General features: G+C 36.4%; 3 protein-coding genes across 3 annotated transcripts; 2 read left to right on the top strand and 1 right to left on the bottom strand.

The window, feature by feature from the left end:
* The first annotated feature begins 503 nt into the window (after positions 1 to 503).
* LOC145234273 (E-selectin-like) lies at positions 504 to 3,293 on the top strand. The gene is made up of 5 exons (XM_080099020.1): positions 504 to 2,035; positions 2,100 to 2,309; positions 2,421 to 2,589; positions 2,802 to 2,973; positions 3,033 to 3,293. Exons 1-5 carry the CDS (start codon positions 1,966 to 1,968, stop codon positions 3,291 to 3,293), a joined length of 882 nt encoding a protein of 293 aa, XP_079955146.1. The 5' UTR covers positions 504 to 1,965.
* LOC145234600 (complement receptor type 1-like) lies at positions 3,264 to 22,813 on the top strand. Its single transcript, XM_080099310.1, has 25 exons — positions 3,264 to 3,569; positions 4,290 to 4,478; positions 4,596 to 4,766; positions 4,832 to 5,052; positions 10,665 to 10,764; positions 10,827 to 10,961; positions 11,038 to 11,138; positions 11,235 to 11,343; positions 11,403 to 11,564; positions 11,626 to 11,841; positions 11,900 to 11,996; positions 12,269 to 12,421; positions 12,696 to 12,829; positions 12,954 to 13,154; positions 13,232 to 13,302; positions 14,896 to 15,099; positions 16,912 to 17,108; positions 17,174 to 17,277; positions 17,345 to 17,497; positions 17,686 to 17,817; positions 20,493 to 20,712; positions 21,647 to 21,839; positions 21,905 to 22,079; positions 22,271 to 22,425; positions 22,547 to 22,813. Exons 1-25 carry the CDS (start codon positions 3,527 to 3,529, stop codon positions 22,727 to 22,729), a joined length of 3,819 nt encoding a protein of 1,272 aa, XP_079955436.1. The 5' UTR covers positions 3,264 to 3,526; the 3' UTR covers positions 22,730 to 22,813.
* Positions 5,431 to 7,669, bottom strand: LOC145234604 (uncharacterized). The gene is made up of 5 exons (XM_080099313.1): positions 7,525 to 7,669; positions 7,288 to 7,447; positions 7,167 to 7,231; positions 6,967 to 7,079; positions 5,431 to 6,906 (listed from the first exon to the last, which is right to left on the bottom strand). Exons 1-5 carry the CDS (start codon positions 7,667 to 7,669, stop codon positions 6,700 to 6,702), a joined length of 690 nt encoding a protein of 229 aa, XP_079955439.1. The 3' UTR covers positions 5,431 to 6,699.
* Positions 22,814 to 22,873: the final 60 nt, after the last annotated feature.

The raw sequence follows: 22,873 nt of genomic DNA on the forward strand, positions 1-22,873 counted from the left end.
ATCAAATGTTTGATGGATTTGGCTGAAACTTACACAGATAGTAGATATAGTTATGTAGATGTACATCCCACTGTTTGTCTTGATAACCACAGTGTTACCCTGCTAGCCCCCTAAAATAGGTTTTTAAACAGTGTCGGAATTGGCTGAAATTTGGATAGCTTATAGATTATGCCATTTATAGGTGTCGATTGTTGTGTTCAACCCTGTACCCAAATATTTACCCCACTAGCTCCCAAAGTGTAAAACGTATTTGTATGTTACTGGGCACCACAAACGAAAGACTTCTATAGCGCAATAGTGTTACTAAGAGCCCTCAGAAGCATTAACGGTTGTTGCTCAAAATACCTCTAGTGGTCAAAATTTTAAACATTGGCAGATTTAGCTCAAATTTTGCAGTACTATTGATTGAGTCATTGTGGTTTCATATTTTTGTGTGTGTTGAACCCCATTAGTCACCCCACTAGCCCCCTAAAATGGGTCAATTTTTTAAACAATGTCTAAATTGGATGGAATTTGGACAGCTTGTAGAGCAGGGGTGGCCAACCGGTCAAAGACAAAGAGCCACATTTTTTACTATGTTACCACAACGAGCCACATTATACTCGCACACACAATTTCGCTCGTACAGACCACGATCCAGACATTTTCAACAATAAATGGTTTGCACTGTCTGACACACACAAACACTCAATTCAACGAATTGCATAAAGAAAACATGCGATGAAATTCATGTCTGGTTTGGCACTAAAAATTTTTTTCTCTGCCATTTTAAAGGTTAACTTAATAGAAATTGTTGGCTCAAACGATCGTCCCTGATGAGAAACTTTACAGTATTTTCATCTAACGTGTATGCGTCCCAAGCTTAGGCATTGAGTTTTACAAAAATGCAAGGTGCAGAACTTAAGTTCAATGCGACGTCACTAATGCATTTGACACCAACAATCGCTCAACTCAAACCCAAGACCAAGAGACAAACTGCCCATAAAATTTAACGTTGGTCAACCTGAAAAACATTATTTATTTTGAAACATTGTGTTGTAAATATTGCTGCTGCTTTGTATCTCATTCGCATTGTACGCAATAATGAGCAATCATTCATTGTTTAACAATTGGATATTTGTCGTCATAATCAGGCCGTTTGCCAGGTTACAGTTTCAAGGCAAGGTTTGTGGCCATACCGATAGTAAGTTTGTTCAAAAGCAAAATTGTAATAGGTTTACTTTACATTTAACGAGTTTGTACCAGATCGCCACAAACTAACCAAAATTAACGGTGGCCCCAAACTTCAACAACGACATAAGAGCCACATGCGGCTTGCAGGCCACCCCTGTTGTAGAGTATGCCATTTATAGGTGTCGATTGTTGTGTTCAACCCTATTGCCCGAACAATTACCCCACTAGCCCTCTACGATTGTGTGCAATTCGCCATTAATAGGAGCTTATTATTGTGTTTTAGCCTTTTTTCTCTGATAGAGAAAAACCTTCAAAAATGTAGGAATGGAATGAAATTTGAATAGTTTGTACTCCATATAGCATATTTATTTATGCTCAGTACCAATCACTGTGTTTTACCTTGCAACAACAAACTTTTTCAAAGTTATCTCTTGAAATGCATTATTTACAACTTTGCATGTGTGGGGATCCATGAGTTTCTGCTTGCAGAAACAACCAAGGTTATGAAAGAGAGTGGCTGAAATGGGACCCAATGTAAATTAAGTTTAGGAAATATATTAATGTTTTAAATTAGGTTGTAGTGTATATGCAAGGGCAATATGTGCTTAGCCACCCTTCTAGTTTAAATTTAAATTTTAAAAATGCGTTGGATAGAATCAACTATTTGTTTCAGGTCGATGTCCACCCCTTGGACAATTTTACTATGGTTCCGCTTCGCCTGTTCTTTCCTGTTTTTCTTACTTTATAACTGTGGGAAATACGTGCAATTTTGTGTGTGATGAATCATTTACTATGCATGGAAGCAGTTCCATTATGTGTTTGCCTTCTGGAGAGTGGGATGCTCCAGCACCTACTTGCCATAGTGTGAACATTTTGTGTATAATGTGTCACTTATTGTTCAATGATATTGATATTTATTGTGACAGAGTTTTGTTCAACCCCATTCATTGAACATGGTATTATTACATGCAACATTAATGGAAATGAAACTAATATTGACTCTGCATTTAATGGTGCTTTAACATGGGGAACAAACTGTGAAGCGAAATGTGACACCAAGTTTATGTCTTCACCAACATCTAGTTTCCTTTGTGGCAATGTTGGTCAATGGGTACCAGAAGTTCCTCAATGTATAGGTAAATATTATATCATTTTTTGCTCACTATGAAAATGAAAAGTTTTGTTCATATTAAAGTAATAACGACAGATGAATAGCTATCGACTGAAACTGTTTAATTATTTTGTAGAAATTGGTGTTCCAATGTACATACTGCAACAGTTGGGGTCAAATTCAGTGTGTGTTTTTGAAAATGTTGACAAAAGAGCTGTTCAGTACATGGAGCAAACCACATGTATCCAAGAACAGTCTTTCACCAGTACAGCTGCATGGCATTGGTTTGGAGACTTAAACATACAGTTAGTATGTAAGACTTTGCTTAAAAAAACCCAGCATGGTTGTACATAACTAAACAGTCATTCTATATTCCAATCATGGAAGGGGCATTTTGTTTCTACTCTTTTTAGTCGAAGCATATATAATATGTTTTGGTGATATTACTGTTCAACTATTGCCGTGCTGCGTTTTCAAAAAAGCACCTAAACTTTATCCAACATATCACATTTATTAGAAATGGAAGAAGTGGCCGTTGCATTTCTGTGTTATCAGCTTCAGAAGGTGAAATATTAAGAACAGTTCCATGTGACAGTGAAGAGCCTTTGCAGCATTGGGATTGTTCAGTGAAAAATCCTTTCCAAGTAATTCTTCATGGAACAGACCTTTCCCCAACAACATTTTATTCTGTAAGAAAGTGACCTTGGAAGTCACAAACATAATTTAATGAATTGCAATGTGTTTTTAGTCTATCCATGATGTTGTGTTGCAACACTGGAGTGACTTTCACAGCTATTTTAGCACATTTGACCTTGTTACTTTGACATTTTCAAGTATTTGTTCAAGGCGACCAGGAGGTGGGCTGCAGAAAAAAACACATATCAGAAATACATATCAGAAATATCTGCAAATTTTTAACATAAATGTAGAAAAATGTAGAAAACCTATTTTCGAAATGGTTTTATATGTTGAAGCCAGGGTTTTTGGTCATATATCATTTTGTTTGTAAAAAAGTATCACCCCAGTGTGTGTGTAACAGTTAGTATGATGGAAGACATTGTTTTGTATAAATGCTATTTGTCAAACTAAAATAGAAACATTGTAGGTGTTTGTCCGCCATTGCAAGACTTTGGTGGCCTTCAGGTTGAACCTCCACTGTGTAAAAGTAACAAAATAGAGGCTGGCCAACAATGCTCCTATGAATGTGAAAATTTTTTGATTGGCAGCCCATACACTGTTTGTATGGGAAATGGGATTTGGTCAAGTCCACCTCCAGAATGTTTGGGTCAGTAATTATGGGTCCCCTTTCCTGAAGGGGACACATATTGATTTTACTCAAATTGATTGTTTTTCTTTCTTTTTTTTCTTTCTTCCCAAAGTTTGTCTGACTCGTTTTTCCATCTGATGTTTGATGGACTTGGATGAAATTTACACAGATGGTAGATATAGTTATGTAGATGTGCATCCCACTTTATTTTGTTGATAACCCCAGTATTTACCCCGCTAGCCCCCTAAAATGGGTTTTCGATTAATGTGTTTTACTTTGTATCCCCAACATTTACTTAACTAGCCCTCTAAAATAAGTAAATTTTTTGAAAAACGTCCCAATAAAATTTGCAAAGTTTATTGAACATATATTTTAAGTCCTCAAATGTTATAATTTGCCCTGTAGCACCACAATTTAACCATCTGGTCCCTAAATCCCTTTTAACAATGTTCAAATTGAATGAAAATTGGACAGCTTGTAGAATTTGCTGTTCAGGTGTCTATTTTTTGTTTTACACCATTACGCCACTATTTACTCCTTCCTTTCTTTGAAAAAGAACGTTAACTGGGACATACTTCAAACAATATATTATTATTTAAGCCCAGTGCCGATTACTCTGTTTTGCTTTACAACACCCAACTTTATAATGATTATCTCTTGAAATGCATTATTTTCAACTTTGCATGTGTGGGGACCACCCTTCTAGTTTATAACTGTTTTTGCTTTGTCACCACATAGTAATTTGTGACCCTCTGGAGGATATAAGTAACAACTCCTATTATTTGGATGCTGATTGTATCTTTGACCCATCAAGTGTGGGCAAAGTGTGTGAAGCACAATGTAAAGCAGGATATGATATTAATGGAGATGGAAATCGAACTTGTCTTCCGACTGGATATTGGTCTGCAAACAATCTGCAATGCCTGGGTAAAAAGTAGTAAACTTTTTTAAAAGTTAATATTTTGGTGTTAGTAGGAGACTTAGTTGGTTTTTCACTGATTCTCAAATATCCTTCGGTCAAACATCAGCTTTTTTGTCTTTTAGTAACTTGCCCAACTATCTTTGGTTTGATCAATGGCTATATCCACCCAACACCTTGTCGATCTGGTTTCTGCATATTTAAATGTCGACCAGGATATGTGTTAGCAGAGGATGAAATTTTTGCAATCGAATGTGTTAATGGTGAATGGAATGGTGTTGTTCCTAAATGCATACGTAAATGGCATTCTTTAAAATATTTCCTTGTGTGTTGATTTTTGACTTGCTTGCACTTTTGGCAGGTGATGTGCAGTTTCAAATTATGTTGCTAGGAGGTCACAATGTATATGAAATGTGTTTGTCTGTTACTGAAGATGACTCCAAACCTCTTGTTAAACTCCCTTGTCAGCATGTGGAAACTGATAATGGCCATCAACTTTTTAGATGGAAAATTGCAACAAACCACATACAACACCCTTTATCCGGCAAATGCCTGAAGGGAAATTCTACTAAATGGAGTCCGGTTAGAAAGTTTTGTATGTTTCTTGGGTATTTTAAAACAAAAGGATATTTGTTGTTATTTTCAAATTTGTTTTTAAGTTTTGTTAAAGCATGATTTAGCTCATTTTTGCACATAGTGCAGGGGTGGCCAACCGGTCAAAGCCTAAGAGCCATATTTTTTATTGTGTTACCACAAAGAGCCACATAATACACATAAGTGCATATGTTAAATGGTTCGTCCCTTCCTCACACACAGAGACCTGTTCTTAGCCAGATATTCTAAATATTCTCTATTCTAAATGCCGCACACCAACATAATAATGACACAATTTGACTTGTACAAGCCACGGGACAGTCATTTTCGGCAGGGGAAATCCCGTTCAGTCTGCGGCGCTCCCGTGCGGATGTATGCGCACACAGTATTTTGGCCGCATGCCTAAAAGGTCCACCTCATTTCCGTGTTGCTTTAAACAATCTTTTATAGAATGAAAATAATGCCAAATTTATTGAAAAGAACTGAAAACAGCTTTGAAAAAACAACACAAAACATTAGCAAAAACAATCAATTTAGGTTCACTGTTCATTAGGGATGTTCAAAGTAGAATAATTGGGTATTCTAGAATAATTGTTTCGAATCTAGAATATCGAATCCAATTCTTATATCATTTTTGACTGTGCAATCATTAATTTTGACAACAACTAAAGTAGACCAGTTTAATACATTATAAAACATATTTTTCATTTAAAATGTAAAAAAGAACCAACCAAAACAAAGAAAAACAATCGGAAAAAACTTTACACAACTGCATTGAAACTAAATGCAGTCCACAAAGCCAGAACAATTAGCATAAGGTTAAAAATTAATTAAAACGATTTTATTCAGTGATTTTTATTGCTTTCAGTAGAAATAACTATGTTGTAAGCATGCTGTGGTAATTTGATTTGTCTGGTGGTAGAGGACTGACATAGACTCCCTAGTGTACAAATATATAACGTTTGTTAACCTAAAACAACTGCAAAAACAGGCACCCTATCAAATAAAGTTGGGACATTGGTTGATAAATTTTCAAATCCCAATTGAACTACCTGCGATTTTGCAACACAAAACGTGAACTTTGCAGCGTTTACTCACTACATTTTTCTGTTTGTATTCGGTTAGGAAATGACCCAATCGTCATATGTTTTCGGATTCCTTTACTGTTTTTGCGATATTAACAGACAATCCCATGGTTCCAATCGCTGCCTAACGCCCTGAACGTTTAATGTTTTTTGTTGTCAAAGTTAGAAAACAATTAGATGCTCCTAAGACGTTGCAAAAAGTCGCCGGTAAGTCGTTGAATGGCATAAACGTAATCACATGATCAGATGCTTAACAAGTGCGCTAATCGTTAATTATGCCTCCAATGCACAACCGTCGTTATGGAGTTGTTATAGCGACTCGTGACTTGGCGTTAAGGCGTTGTATATCGCTCTCTGATTTGACGGCGAGGAGGCACGTGCCGTCTTTTGCAACTCGTACAATGACCGGGCGTCGACGTAAAAACGTAACGCATGTGTTTACATTTTTACCAACGACGAGAGCACACATTTATATCGGTTCCAATTACCCGATATAAACGGCGAAAATGGATTCGAATCCTAATGATTCGATATTCTACTTTGAACATCCCTACTGTTCATCAATGTTAAATTCAACAGTACACTCCGAAAATAGTACATTTGTTATTTCTTTCATGTAGGTTTCAATAACTGCTGCAGGCTTTTCCCTTAATTGTGCCACCACAAATTTGCCAAAATGGTCAAGTCGGTCTAATGTATTTTCCTGCAGCTCAGCAAGATGACTAGAGCTCTGCCTTAAAAAATTTGGCATCTCTGTCTGTAAAATAAAATAGTCTTATTTTCATAAATACAAAATAAAATGTGGGTTTGTGAGTACCTGTACTTTCTGTTTGTCTGATTTCTTTCTTTGACAACTGGTTTTGACTGGTGTGGGAATCTCAGAAGTAATATTATCATTTATTTCTCTAATATTTTCATTGCTGGAATCATCTTGAAAAGCAAATATTTAATATAATATTCAAATAATGAGCAAAACATAAACCACATGACTATTCTGCTAAACTCACACCTACTGACCTGGGTTGTCAAAGACAGACTGGGGTGAACTGCTGGCACTGGTATCAGCAAAGTTGTCTACAGATCTATACAAACAAAAAGATTAATACTTGCCTGATGTTATAATGTACCATCTACATACTCTCTATGCTTAATATAACTTTCCAAAAAAGATAGTTGCTGGTAATATGGCCACCTCTCTGGTGGAAAAGTACCAGAGCCACTTGGAGCTTCTGTATTATTTTTGTGTTTTTTTCCATATGCTGTTCTTAGTGTACACCAGCGCTTCTGACACTGGTCAACTGGAAATTACAGAACATAAAAAAAATAGTTACCCTTAATTCCATGAATTTAGTTATGTAACAAAACTCATGCTTACCTGTAGAGTTCAACTCCTGAATATTTCTCCATGCACAATCTGTTTTGCTTCTTATCTTGTGGTCTGGATGACATGGGTTGTAAATTAAGTTTGCTTGTGACACAAGGTCAATAAGCTTTGTATTAAAACTTTGTTCAATATCCATGATACTAAAAACTTGTTCCTGGAGGTTAATCACTTGAAACAAATAAAACATTAACTGTTACAAAATCAATTAATTTACTGGTAAACAAATAAACCATTAAAACAAGCAAGCGGTAAGAACAATTGAATCAATAAAACAAGCAAATGAAAATTGCCACAATCTAATACCTTTATGTAAACATTACACACCCCACTGCCATGAAACTGCTCCATCTTTTAAAAAATATTTTTTTAACTCATCCCTATAAAAACCTGCATTTCTAGAATAAAAATTTGATCCAATATGTCCAAGTTGCTGAAGATACCCCCATCACTATGTCGACCAGAGTCTCCCATGTCCACAAGAATAAAACGATAATGTGCATCACAAATTGCTAGAAGCACAATGGAGAAAAATCCCTTGTAGTTAAAAAATTCGCTGCCACTGTTCGGAGGAGCCTTTATTCTAATGTGTTTTCCGTCAATTGCTCCAATGCAATTTGAGCATTGCCATAACTGATTAAAGTCTTTTTCAATTTCCAACCAATCTTCTGTAGTAGGAGGGCACATTACCAATGGAACCAAACATTTCCAAAGTGCTGAACAGCACTCTGATGATCTTGCCTACAGTAGTATGACCTACCCTGAATGAAAAACTCATGTGTAGCTGTGAAGAACCTGTTGCAAGGTATCTCAGGGTCAAAATCAAGCGGCGCTGTGGTGAAATTGCTTTTATCCATGAAGTGTCTTTTTTCCGTATTTCTTGCTCAATGATCTTCAGCAATGAATAAAATTTTTCTTTACTCATCCTAAAATACTGATGGCATTTGTCTGGGTCTCCACCTCCAAGAAGTTCTTCAGCAAGAATGAATTCAGATTTGCTGTCTCTTTCTTTCAAAATTCCATGCACCCAAACGTTTCTAAATGAAAAAAAAAATACCTCAATAACGACCGAAATAAGATATAAATAATCCTACTCCAGATTTACCTTTCACAACCAGATAGAATTTCATACATCAAATATGCTTCAATTGTGCTGTGTAAATTAACTAAAGTATCTAAGTAAACCTCATCCATTGTAGGTACACCTTGGTTATAAACTAAAAATACATACTAAACACATTTAATATCATGGAATGCTACCAAAACAGTCATTTCAATCAAACTGTGGCACATAGGATCGTTTGAAGTAATGTGCGGCTGTGCGGCAAAGTAGAAAATGTTCTGCCGTCGCAGTGTGCATCAACCACCGCAAACCCCCCGCAAGGGTGCATGTGTGCATCGGGCTTAACGCGCATGTGACCCAAGTGCAAAGTGGCGAAACTAAATTCATTGCGACGTCATTAATGCATTCACCACCAACAATCGCTCAATTCAAACCCAAGACAAACTGCCGATAAAATATAACGTTCGTCATAACCCGAAAAACAACGGATTGAAGCATTATTTACTTTGGAACACATTTGTTGTAAATATTGCTGTTGCTTGGTGTCTCATTCGCATTGTATGCAACAATGAGCAACCATTCATTGTTCACAATTAAATATATGCCATCATAATCAAGCCATTTGCTACATAAAGTTGCAGTTTTAAGGCAAGGTTTGTGGCCATACCAACAATAAGTTTGTTCAAAAGCAAAAATTTTAAAGCTTTACTTCAAATTTAAAGATTTTTGTACCAGATCGCCACATACTAACCCAAATATACACAATGGACCCAAACTTTGACAACAACTTAAGAGCCGCATAAAACCAGGCAGAGAGCCGCATGCGGCGGCTCGCGAGCCGCGGGTTGGCCACCCCTGACATAGTGTATAGGCATATGTTGTGCAAAGACAAACTTTTTTCTGCCAAAATGCATTGGTTTAAATGCAAGCATTGGAAATATATTAATGTTTTAAAATAGGTTATAGTGTAAATGCAACAACAAAATGTGCTAAGCCACCCTTCTAGTTATATACTATTATATGCTATTATACTTTCGCTTTTTGGGGCAGAGTTTTAATCAACCTCCGCAGTCCTTAAATCACAATAAAGTTCTCAACTGTAGCAGTAAATGCAATAAAGAGATAAATTCTCTGGTGTACAACACTTGAAACAAAGCACAATAAGTTCTGTTGTTCATGTGTGTTGTGTCACAATCGAGGTAACAATCACAAGTTTTCCCAAACCAAAGGTTTAAGTTTTCACTCATATGCAGGGCTGTAAAAACGGTTTAGAAACTTAAAAATATTGTACTGTTGGTATGGTTATGGTACTAAAAATGCTTGCCTCCACGGACACCCTGAAACCATCTCATGGACCCCTTGGGGGTCCGCGAACCCTAGGTTGGGAACCATTCCTTTAAAGGATTCCTATTTATAGGTTTCTAAAGAACGAATAAAGAATTGAAAAATAGCTTGATTACAAAATGCCAGAAAATTTGTGATCAATAAATACAATATTTGTTGCACTCATATAATAACTTGGAATATATGTTATGTTGTGTGTTGCCTGTTGTAGTGCAGTGCTTCTTATTCTGGAGGTTGCTTAGCTATTTTGGGTGGGTTACAAATCAAATTTGGACTTTATGCATGGCTTTAAAACAAGAACTCACATGGCAGTATGATTCAGAAGAATATGTGGCGAAACAGCTTCTGTGATGATGTACCTTTGTAGGTGTTTTATGGGCTTCTCTTGGATTTACATTGCACAAAAGGACAAATCAATACATTGAAGTTATATTGTGGATATAGGCATAAACATGTTTTAGTAGTTCCACATGTGTTTAAGGTCGTGTTGTGTTGAAGATGGCCTGATTTGATAGCCCCACCAATTTACCCTATTAAGTCATTAAAATGGGTATAATTTTATGCAAACTTTGAAATGTATAATCAAATCTTGTGAAACAAATTATTAAGAAAATTAGGGACCTAGTGCATACTAGATAAATATCAGATTGATTAAGATATGTTTCATTGGTAACCAATTTAAGGGCATTTAGAAAGGAAATAGCACATTAAAAGGTTTCTTTTACAGCTACTTCTCCATGAATGTTCAGATGTTGACTCAATGCAGTATTGGGAATGTGGATCTAACCCCACAGATTTTTTATACAGTCTAAGAATTAAAGATTCCAGTAAGACAAAATCAGTTTTCTACTCTGTCTACAGCCAAGAATCACACTTTTTTACTTTAAAGGTGTTTTTCTGGACTCAGGAATCAGGACTGATAAATTGCTTTTATCATCCAACACAGACATGTTTCATGAAGTAGTAATGGAAACGCAATATTACCAAACATCTAAATGGCTTGCAAGACATCACTTTGGAGAAGGTATGCATTGGTCACATCTAATAAAGTTTGTAAGAAGTATTTTTTTGTAAAATGTCAGAGTAATGTGTTTTTGCAGGAACGGTTTGTTCGATGCGGGAGTTTAATCAGTGCCCACCTTTCACATTGACATCACCAGGAGTGGTGCAACCAGAAGAGTGTCAAAATCATACACAAAAGGTGTTTTTATCATGCCCTGTTTAAATAAATTAGGCAATGAATTTGTGTACCCAATTATTATGTCACAAAACAATTGAATAATGAACCTATGTCCAGGGAATGGAATGCATTGTTTCATGTGAAGAAGGTTACAGTAGTGATGACAGTGACAGATCTGTATGTGCTTCAGATGGTTTGTGGATACAACCATTACCAGTATGCATTGGTAAATAACTACTTTTAAATTGTAAATATATAGTATTACATTTGTCAAATTTTACAAAGGAAAATACCAATGTACTGGATTTGAATCATTGGATACATTTTTAAATGTTGAGCCTTTGGCTTGTCAGGGAAGACAAATATCTGAGGGAAAAACATGCCGTTTTTTGTGTGATTCGGGATATCAGCTTGTGGGAAAAGAAATTTTAGTTTGCATAAAAGATGGTGTGTTAACTGGTGGTAGTTTGGCAATCACTTAAGTGATAAACTGTATATACATTGCCAGGAATGTGGTCAGGGCCATTACCTTACTGCAAGCAAGTGTGTGAACCTTTGTCCCCCATTTCAAATGGAACTGTTCAGCCATTTTCCTGCCATGGATCAAACAATGCAGAAGGATCAGTTTGTAAAGTTAAGTGTGGAAAATCGCTAAAGCTTGTGGGATCTGCTATTCGGTCTTGCAAAGGAGGTGTTTGGAGTGGAACAAATTCCCGATGTTTAAGTATAAAAAAAATTCCAAGACAAGAAATTTTACTATGACAAAACTGTGATTTATTTAGGCTACTGTGATGTTGTTGTTGTACCAGCAAGTGGTAATGTGTTTCCAGACAGATGCAAAGGTGGACCCAATTTTGAAATGAATGCATGTAACTTTAGGTAAGTTGTTGTTGTCTCCCTTTATCAGTTTTACACTGTTTTTGTTGTTTTGCTTACTACGTGAGTTGAGTTTTATTTTGCCGGGTAAAATCTTAGTAGCGCAATTGCGCTAAACACTATCTGAAATAGATAAAATTTAGAAAGTGTGTACAGCGCACTGTGGTTATCTATTTGTGTAATAGAGATGGTAAAGTTATTAAAAAACACAAAAACATTGATTGTTAGGGTTGCTACTTCAAATGTTGTAGAGTTTGGTTTCTTTTATATTTAAGATGCAATCCAGGATTTTTGTTGCTTGGAACCAACAAAATTGTTTGTACCAATGGAAACTGGAGTGATGCATTTCCAACATGTGTTCCTAAATACCTCTGTCCACAAGTAACACAGGCTAATGTTGGAGTGCAAAGCGTCTTCTACAAAAATCTGTAAGTTTTCTTTCATGAAGTGTGGAAATTTGTCTTTCTTATTAGGTTAAATGTTCTCAGTATCAAAACCATTGTTAATGCCTGTTTCACAAGCACCTGAACTTTGCCTTTTCACCAACAGTTCAGCCAATGAAGGTTAATGACAAACCTGTGTAAAGTAAAACAAAACATGCCTAAGTCTCTAATAGGTCTATGCAAAAATAGAAATCACTACAAGCTATCAATATATGTATCATTTTTATAAAGATAGTAACTATAGGCAAGTGTTTTTTAGAATCGCTGATGTTGCTATTGGAACAGGAACTGAAATTTTTGTTTTGTGCAATGAACATTTTTATCAAGAAAAAGAAACAACCAGAGTTTGTTTAGCTGATGGAAAATGGCAGTTTGGTACACCCCATTGCAATGGTTTGTATTGAACCATGCGACTTTCTCAAACATATTCTTTGTCAGCAAATAAGAAATTGAGTTGTAACATTTTTATTGTGTGTCCAGCAAAATGCACAAACTTGGACATTTTTTTTTCTTACAGCCCACTGTCATCCCCTATCTTATCCTAATAATGGGGAAGTAATGCCAGAGGATTGTGCTGTAAAATATCAGAAAGCTGGAACCACTTGTATGGCTAATTGTAAAATTGGTTGGAAACAAACTGGTTCAACAACATTAACATGTAATGAAAATGGTAAATGGTCCAATCCTTTACCGATTTGTTCTGATGGCCCAACAACTGGTAAAATCTAAATTTATGTGGTATATATACATATATATATGGCTGTGAAGACTTTAACCTCAATCTTTTGTGCATAGTATCTGTTAGTACTATCCCGTTTGTTGTGAAGCAGTACCATCCTATATTTGAAGTGTACTTTTGCTTGAAGGTATTTTTTGTTGGTTTTGTTCTTTTTGTTGGATCAGCTTAAATGTAGAAACACCTGTGTTTTTTTTGTTACATTCAAAGAACATGACAATTTGAAGCCAATTGTTGTAATGAACAATTGTGCCACATAAAACTATCTTGTCTGATAATTACATCTTGATTTCACTCTGTTTTTTTCTTTTTTCCTTTTTCTTCTTTTTTTTCTTTTTTCTGCCGAAGCGTTTCCATGCACTTTTGGCATGAAATCTTTGGTGGATGTGGATGAAACTTACACAGATGATAGATATAGTTATGTAGATGTGCCATCTGCTTCGTTTGAGTTAGTAACCCCAGTATTTACCCCGCTAGCCCCCAAAATGTAAAACGTTTTTGCATGTTGCTGCGCACCACAAACGAAAAAATTCTGTGGAGTAACAGTATAGTAAAGGTACCAGAGACTATGCTGCTTGTGTTTGTGCATTACTTGGAGGGCGTTTTTGCACATGCCAGTCAGAGGGGTGATAACAGCCTTATGACGTCAGATGTGTTAATGTTGCTAAAAACACCTCTAGTGGCCAGAAATTTAAACATTGGCCGATTTGGATAAAAATTTACACGACTGTTGATTGGGTCATTGTAATTTCATATTTTTTACTTTTGGGTGTAGAACCCCATTAGTTGCCCCACTAACCCCCTAAAATGGGTGAGGTTTTTAAATGGTGTCGGAATTAGATGAAATTTTGACAGCTTGTAGAACTTGTCATTTATAGGTGTCAATTGTTGTGTTTAACCCTGTAGCCCCAATACTTACCCCTGTAGCCCCCTAAAATTGGTGAATGTTTTAAACAATGTCCGAATTGGATAAAATTTCAACAGTTTATAGAGTGTGCCATTTATAGTTGTCTATTGTTTTGATCAACCCTTTGACCCCAACATTTACCCCACTAGCCCCCAAAATGGGTCAATTTTTTAAACAATGTCTGAATTGAATAAAATTTAGACAGCTTCTGGAGTGTGCCACTTATGGGTGTCGATTGTTGTTTTACCCTGTAGCACTATCATTGACCCCACCACCCCCTACAATCAGGTGCAATTTTAAAAGGAGCTGATTGTTGTGTTTAGCCTTTTTTCTCAGACAGAGAAAAACCTTGTATGAATGGAATGAATATTCATAACTATGAGAAAGTTTGTTGTTGTCAGATAAAACACAGTGACCGGTACCAAGCGTAAATAAATATGCTATTTGGATGAATGGAATGAAATTTGAATAGTTTGTAGTCCATACAGCATATTTATTTATGTTCAGTACCAGTCACTGTATTTTACCTTACAACAACAAACTTTATCATAGTTATCTCTTGAAATGCATTATTTACAACTTTGCATGTGTGGGGACCCATGAGTTTCTGCCTGCAGAAACAACCAATGTTATAAAGACAGTACATAATATGGGACCCAATGTAAATTAAGTTTAGGAAATATAGTAATGTTTTAAAGTAGGTTATAATGTATATGCAATGGCAATATGTGCTAAGCCACCCTTCTAGTATACTGTCATATTTTGTGATAAACTTGAAAGATCAACCACCCCTACTAACAGACTCTTTGTTAATAGGCTGATACTGAGGGGAAAATGGTACATCTGTCGATTCAATGTCCAAACAACTCAACGTCAAGTTCCTCTCACTTTCAGTGGATGTGGCGAAACATTGATATGCTGGAGAGTGTTCAATTCCCTAATAGGTGTTGGGCTCCATTGTACAATGGGACCAAAATTATTTTGTCACTTGCCCCTTGTGATTCACAAGTTGTCTTACAGGTTTGTTGACTACTGACAACCTAAGGAAAGATAGTATTTTTGAATGTGGCTTTTTGTATTGATGCTACATTACACACCGTAAGATGGTTTGAAATGTAATGGTTTGTTTTGTTGTTTTACCTTGAGTGGCAATGCTGTTTATGGTTTGGCTTGGTGGTTAACTTGCTAGGCCTTTTTTGGTAATTTTTGCATCTTGGAACGCTAACAATACTTTGTTGAAAGGACCAGATCTCGCGAAACTTCCTGTTTTGCACTTAATTAGGAAATAAAACTGCACTTTTTTCCAAACTGTTTTTAAGGGGTTCCCTGAAGGGTACAGACACATCTTGATTTCACTCAGTTTTTTTTCTTTTTTCTTCGTTGAAGTTTGTCCATGCACTTTTAGCATGAAGTCTTTGGTGGATTTGGATGAAACTTTCACAGATGGTAAATATGGTTATGCAGATGTGCCATCTTCTTGGCTTGACTTCATAACCCCAGTATTCACCCCGCTAGACCCCAAAGGGTAAAACGCTTTTGTGTGTTGCTGCGGACCCCAAAGGAAAGATTTTGTGTAGTGTAATAGTATAATAAAGGCAACAGAACATATATTACTTGTGTTTGTGCATTACTTGGTGGATGTTTTTGCACTTTCCAGTTGTAGGGGTATTAACAGCCTTATGATGTCAGAAGCGTTAACGAATGTTGCCAATAAAACCTCTAGTAGTCAGAATTCTAAACATTGTCCGATTAGGATAAAATTTTACATGACTGTTGATTGGGTCATTGTGGTTTTATATTTTATACAGTTGGGTGTTAAATCCCATCAGTTACACCACCAACCCCCCAAAAGGGTGATTTTTTTTAACAATGTCTGAATTGAATGAAATTTAAATATCTTGTAGAGTGCGCCATTTATAGGTGTAGAATGTTGTGTTTCACCCTGTTGCCCCCAAATTTACCCCACCAGCCCCCAAAAATGGTTTAATTTTTTAAACAATAATTGAATGAAATTTGGACAGCTTGTAGAATGTGTCATTTATAGGTGTCGATTGTTGTGTTAAACTCTGTGGTGTTCAACTCTTTATCATTTACCCCACTAGCCCCCTACAATCATGTGCAATTTGCCATTATTAGGATGTCCGAATTGGATAAAATTTGGACAGTTAGTTCATTGTACCACTATTAGGTGTCGATTGTTGTGATTCACCCTGCAACTAGACCCCTAAAATGGGTGAATTGGATGAAATTTGGAGAGTTTGTTGAATTTGGTATTTATAGGTGTTGATTGTCGTGTTTCCCAAAAATTAGTGAATTTCGCACCATAGGGTGCACCAAAATATGCATGGGGTGCACCAATACAAAAAGGTATACAAGGGTGCATCACAAACTTTTAATGAACCATTAATATTTGACTTTCAAGATATTAGAAAAAGATGTAGGTTTCAACTTACGTGTAACCCAGGTAAACTTTTTTTCAATGGTTTATCCCTGTGTCTAGTTTGATAGTGTCTGTGTTACATTCGGGTGATGTTAGGATATCGAGTGTTGGTTTTTCGCCGATGTTTAATGGAAAATTCGCGAACATATGCTTGGAGGTAATTGACAAGATGATATGCATAATGATTTTTCATATCGCTTTTTATCTCGGTAAGTTGTTTAAACAGAAGAAATGGGTCACAGTATATGTGCAATGGCAATATGTGCTTAGCCAGCCTTCTAGTTTTAAAAGAATTTTGCTTACACAGATATTGTAACCATATGCTGTGATGAATCCCAAACACAGCTTAAAAATGATCGTTGCCCTACAAAATATTTTGTTGACATTTTTAGCATTTTAAATGCGGCGATGCTAAGCTGATGCAGTTTTTTCTGAACATCGGAACGGAAAATTTGTGGTTGGCAAATGATGTTGATTCAGCAACCAATGTAGTATACTTGGTTTCCTCCACTGAATATTATGCAGTTGATTGGCAAGCTTTTACAACAGTTACCAATAAGCAACTTCAAAATGGAAAATCTGTTTGCAAGTAAGAGTCGGTTCATGGTGAATTTTAATGCTTACACAATTTAATATTTATCATAAATAATACAGCCAAATTTGTGGTGGTGCATTAAAAGGAAAAAATGGAAACCTTGTAAGTCCTGGATATCCTGTCCATTATCCTGGAAATCTAAACTGCCAGTGGAAAATAAATGGTATTGTCAGTGTCTTATTATGAACAATGTTCTTGTATGTTTAACTGTGTTTACATGTTTTTACCAGTCCCACAACACCTAATTAGAATTTGGGTGACAGACATGGACATAGAAACTGTAATAATTGGCGATGATGATGTTTGTTATCAAAGCTACTTACATATTTTGGAAGGAACTTCTTTTGAAGAGGAGAATAGCAATACACTTGCCAAATTATGTGGTAAACTTTAATGAAAATAAACCTAACTTTTTTGTAGTTTTCCAACAAAAAATTAAAAAAGAAGATTAAATTCCCACCAGTAACTACTAGTTTGAAGGGTCTAAATTTTTTTGTCAGATATTACCTGTTTTGTTTAGGTAATAGGTAAATATTTGTTTAAATAAATACATTTTTTGCTTGTGGCAAAGGGCATTCTACTTCATTTGGGCCAATTACTGCTTTGAATGGAGTAGTCTTGCTGGAGTTCAAAACAGGAAACAAATTTGCAAATCACAGAGGATTTAAGATTTACTGGATGTCGGAAGCATACCCAGAGAAAGGTAAAACATTTTAATATATCCTTATCAAATGTATTTTTGTACTCTCCAGGAGTGCAGAGTCAGGTTTTACCAGGGGGGCACGGCAAAATTTACCATTACCTATTGTTGTGTTTCGACAGTTGACTTTCTGGCCATAAAAGATCTTTTTAAGTTGGTGATGTCCGTGTTGAAACTTGCAGGGCCGGTTTTTTTAAAAGATATGTCCAGATTTCAATTTTGCACAACCAAAACAATGTGTAGGTTGTACATATATTCATTTAAAATTTATACTTTTCCCCTATTTTTAATAAAAACACTTATCCTGATAGATCATGGACTTAAAACTTTATTTGAGTTTGGCATCTACATTTTTTTTGGGGGGGGGGGGAGCCACAAGTCTTGTGGCAGTGATACCCAACCTTTCTGTAATCGCGTACCTTGTCACCGCGAACCACCTATGTGCAGCAAGAAGTATTTTCAATCAGACAACTGTCTCATTGTAAATCTAAAAATTTAGTACAATTGAAGTCTCAGCACAGTAATGTGTATGAAAGTGCTTGCTTGCCAATGTTCTTTTTGCATTTGCAGTACATCTCAATTGCGTAGTTTAATGGTAACTGTATTACCGTTTTGTTATAGTTGTGATGAAACAATTTAAGACAAAACGTTTTTATCACAAAAGTTACTAGCATCCTAATTTTGTATCGAAACTGATATGCAACATGATGTTTAAAGTAACAAACGTTTTATGTCAGAATAAGCTATACCACTAGTGGTACAGTAGCATCAATTGGAAAACACTGTCTTACTTAAAGGGGAACATGAGGCCCGAAAGTTACTTTTGGCCACAGTGCATGGAAGGTTGAGAACCACTGATCTTATGAACACAGGGCAAAACTAGAAGTATGGGTCAGCACATTTTGCTATAGCATATATACTGCAACCTATTTTGCAGTGGTAATATATTCCCTATGCTTTTGTACATTGGGTCCCATATTAGACAACGTTTTTTATAACCTTTATTTGAAACTTAGCGGTCCCACAACTGCGACGTTGTAAACAAATAACAAATTTTAACACAGTGATCGGTAGTGTGCCTTAAGTAATCATGTCATGTAGTACAAACTGTCCTTATGTAATTCAGACATTGTTTTAAGTTTGTTGGCTTACATAATGTGAAACACTGACATTTAAAAAACACATATTTTACAAACCGTCAAAACGTCGTTTCTCTCAAATATTGTGAATAATTCACCTAATTTAGAGGGTTAGAAGGGTGAAACACAATAATCAACAGCTATAAATGCTACAAACTGTCAAAATATCATCCAATTCGGACAGTGTTAAAAAATTCACCCATTTTTAGAGGCTAGTGGGGTAAATTGTGGGACTACAGGGTAAAACACACAAATGGACAACTACAAATGCCAAAACTAACAAACTGTCAGAATTTCATTTAATTCAAACATTGTTTAAAAAATTAACCCATTTTAGGGGTCTAGTAGGGTAAATATTGGGACTACAGGGTGAAACACAACAATCGACACCTAACAATGGCACAATGAACAAACTGTCCAAATTTCATCCCATTCAAACATTTTTAAAAAAATCACCCATTTTAGGGGTCTAGTGGGGTAAACATTGGGGATACATGGTGAAACACAACAATCGCCACTTTAAATTGGCACAATAAACAAACGATGCAAATTTCATCCAAATCGGACATGGTTCAAAAAATTCACCCATTTTAGGGGTTGAGTGGGGTATATTGAATGGAGTGCGCATGTGACGTATGTTTTGCGTTTAATATACAACTTGACTTTGTAAAACCTAACACTGAAAGATTTAAGGTAGCAATCGGTTAAAATAGATAGTATTTCAACCAAAAAAGAATGCGATTAGGTTAAACAAAGTTGCACTAAAAATACAGAAGGTTTTTTTCTGATTCTCCTCTGTGTTAACAACTGCGTTCTTATTATTTTGCGCTCCTCATATAGCTTTCTCATAGAGTATTGTCTCAAAAGTGCGTTGTGGGTGACGTATAAGAGCTTGGTTCATTTAATTTAGTACTATCAGAGAGAGAAAGAAAGAGAGGTAGTGTATTTGTAGCCTCGTAAAGCTTTACAGAAGCTTTATTTCGACGGGTAAAGCGTAAATTCGAAATTGTGTGAACAACACGTACCATTAACAGAAATAGAATAATCTGGAAAATCGGTTAATCAGGACAAAATGCTTGAAGAATTAGAATCCCGATTAGCCAGTTTCGTCAATATTTATTTTGCCTGTTCTTTTTTCACTATTTTCCTTCTATGTAACATTTACTTAATTAAAAAAACAGCCCAAAACTTTTGGATTGATGTTTGCTAAAATTGTGTGTTCGGAATCTAAATCTAATCGCACTATTTTAATACCGTTATAAATACACAAATACACGTGTGTGGGAACCCATTTACCGTACTTGCAAAACAATGGTGGTATTAAACGCTAGACAAACGAGGTTCCAAACTGGTATCAAATACATAGCCGATGTAAATATGGATTTTGGTGTCGAGCAAATCATAGTACGAAATAGAATAAATAAATAAATTGGCAGCAAACAGGAAACTCCATTCCTTTTTTAGGCTATTAAGTTTTCTTTACATTTAAAACCTTGTGCAAATCCGACGCCGCAGTGAAAAAATGTAATATTGCCATAGATTGCGATTCAGCTATTTTTGATGCATCCTTGCCCGTTGCTTCGCCTGTCAGTCGACTGTTTGGTGGCGCCCCGCAGCAAGCTGCCAACGTTCCGTGGTTCGCTACTGTATTTGGTGATGATGACAGATTTCACGACAATCAACAGATGTGTGGTGCAGCTTTCATTCACACCCGATTTCTGATAAGTGCAGCACAATGTGTTCAACACACAGCAAAAAGGTAAATTATTTTAAAAGGCAATAGTTTGGCGTTTTACCTTTGTAATGATGCAAGTTTACACAAATGTGGACTATTTTGATTTGTTTCTCTATTGTTTGTGGCAAATTGAAGTAGGTAGATGTGGTCAGATAAAAACAAATCAATACTGAAAGGTCACGCACTTATAAGGTTGGGATTTCGGTACTAAATTATAAAACCCCGGATATCAAGATAAAGATCTAAAAGGTTTTTTTCTACAGGAGGACACATTTGCGTACACATTTTTTTAAAGTGTGTTGCGTTATACACTCGTTTTGTTGGAGGGCCCGAACTCAAAAGTAGTGGTCCCGAACCTGAACTTTTAATCCCAATTACACCATTCACGCCTAGTTTACCGGGATGTAGGGTTTACGCAACAAATCGATATACACCTTTTGTATGCTTGCCCACACGTGCACAAAACAGGGAAATAATGACCCGTATTTGTCCTGTTTTCAAAAATGTAGACCCGAACCAAAAAGTTCGGTCCGCCTCAACTTCAAACTAGCGTTGTGATTTTAGTATCTATCGAGTTTACCGCGCCCATCAAAACTTTGCCTGCTGACTTGTATTGTAGGGTTCTTTTTATTATCTTTTATTTAACTTCTACCCCCAAGATGTGCCAAACAACTGTTTCAATTCTTGGTATTTAAGGAAAAAACACCCTTGGTTTCAAATACCGGGCTTTCGGAAGTCCCAACCATACATGCACTTAAAGCTTAAAATTCATTTTACTTTTACAACATTAAATTACCGACTTTCGGAAGTGTATGACAAAAGCAGCGTTGAAAATAAAGACACTGAAAGATTTGATCTCTTGAGTGTGGTAACAAACTACTGTGCTTAATTTCACGTTGTCAATTTCGAACTAAAAATGTTGCATGTAAACACCGATTCGTTTGTATCAATCATGCAGCGGTTCGGGTATGGCGATTGTGGGTTACGGGACATCTGATCTGTGGCGACTGGAGAAGTTAGTCGAACGGATTCGACAAAAACGAGACCTTGAAGTTGCTGCCGAAAACGGTTCCGTTGCTGTTCGGGTTTCCAAAGTATTTATACACCCCGACTTTGATGAGAATTTCTCCAACGACATAGCACTGCTTTTGGTGAACTATTTGGTACTTGTATGTTTTGTTGTGTAAGGTTTTTGTGACTGGTGACATTTTGAAAGGTGGCTGAAACGAAGAACGATTTACGAGCATCTAGTCACATGTCGCCCCTTTGTTTACCCCCGTTAACCGGAATTCCTACGGTTGCAGCGCTGCAAAGCATGTTGACGAGCAGCCGAATATATTTACCAAAGCACTACTGCAAATTGGCCGGATGGGGAAGTGCCAGCGTTGGTCGTAAGTCAATAACTACTCAGTGATTTCCAACACACGGTGGGCGTGTGCTTTGGTCTGAAATGCCGAAAATGACATTCTTTTCAGAATTTTTTTCAGATTTTCTCGCTGTGATACCAACGAACACAGACTCATAGAATTAGTTTGTTACTGCTGCTTTGCCAAACTGCCAACGCGTTTTGTGTTTCCAACAGATGCTATAATATCCAAACTTTCCATGGTTGAACTTCCAGTTTTGTCAGATGTGCACTGCACTCGCGTATCTGCCCAAAGTTTCGGTGTACGAATTGATTCAGTGTCAACTCTCTGCGCCGGGCATTTTGATTCTACTAGGCAAACAGTCTGCCAGGTAATACGCGACACAATTAGTCAAACACAATTACTTTCAAAAGTTGGTTTACCCAAGTCCTAAATGTTTGATGAATTATTTATTCGTAACTTTTTGTGAGATGGTGCATAACTACGTTCAGGGAGATGTCGGAAGCGTCTTGACATGTGATTGGAATGGTCGATACTATGCAGTCGGAGTTGTGACGCAACAAATAGCATCATGCTCATCCCTCAACAAACCACGTTTTTTCACCAGAATCGATTCCAATATGAAATGGATTCGGGGCACCATAATGACGGCCCACATGGGTGCCGGCGTTTGATTTCAAATGCTTGTTTCCATCGGAATTTGAAAACGTGAAATTACAAAAAGAAGTTATCTTGTTCTAATAAACTTTCATTCACAAGTTTTGCTGCTTTGAGAACGGGTTAAGGGTGTAAGAAACGAACTACAGAGGTTCCTTTTC

Source organism: Phallusia mammillata, chromosome 6 (assembly GCF_965637545.1).
Source record: "Phallusia mammillata chromosome 6, kaPhaMamm4.hap1.1, whole genome shotgun sequence".
In the NCBI taxonomy this organism is placed as follows: Eukaryota; Metazoa; Chordata; class Ascidiacea; order Phlebobranchia; family Ascidiidae; genus Phallusia; species Phallusia mammillata.

Excerpts from the sequence above, each read along its gene's own strand:
- LOC145234273 (XM_080099020.1), top strand. The coding sequence starts at position 1,966 with ATGCATGGAAGCAGTTCCATTATGTGTTTGCCTTCTGGAGAGTGGGAT. Across the intron at positions 2,310-2,420 it reads AGAAGTTCCTCAATGTATAG|AAATTGGTGTTCCAATGTAC; the intron begins GTAAATATTATA and ends ATTATTTTGTAG. Across the intron at positions 2,974-3,032 it reads CCCCAACAACATTTTATTCT|TCTATCCATGATGTTGTGTT; the intron begins GTAAGAAAGTGA and ends ATGTGTTTTTAG.
- LOC145234600 (XM_080099310.1), top strand. The coding sequence starts at position 3,527 with ATGGGAAATGGGATTTGGTCAAGTCCACCTCCAGAATGTTTGG. Across the intron at positions 3,570-4,289 it reads TCCACCTCCAGAATGTTTGG|TAATTTGTGACCCTCTGGAG; the intron begins GTCAGTAATTAT and ends GTCACCACATAG. Across the intron at positions 17,109-17,173 it reads AATGGAAAATCTGTTTGCAA|CCAAATTTGTGGTGGTGCAT; the intron begins GTAAGAGTCGGT and ends TAAATAATACAG.
- LOC145234604 (XM_080099313.1), bottom strand. The coding sequence starts at position 7,669 with ATGGATATTGAACAAAGTTTTAATACAAAGCTTATTGACCTTGTGTCA. Across the intron at positions 7,448-7,524 it reads TCAGGAGTTGAACTCTACAG|TTGACCAGTGTCAGAAGCGC; the intron begins GTAAGCATGAGT and ends TGTAATTTCCAG. Across the intron at positions 7,232-7,287 it reads AGTTATATTAAGCATAGAGA|ATCTGTAGACAACTTTGCTG; the intron begins GTATGTAGATGG and ends TTGTTTGTATAG.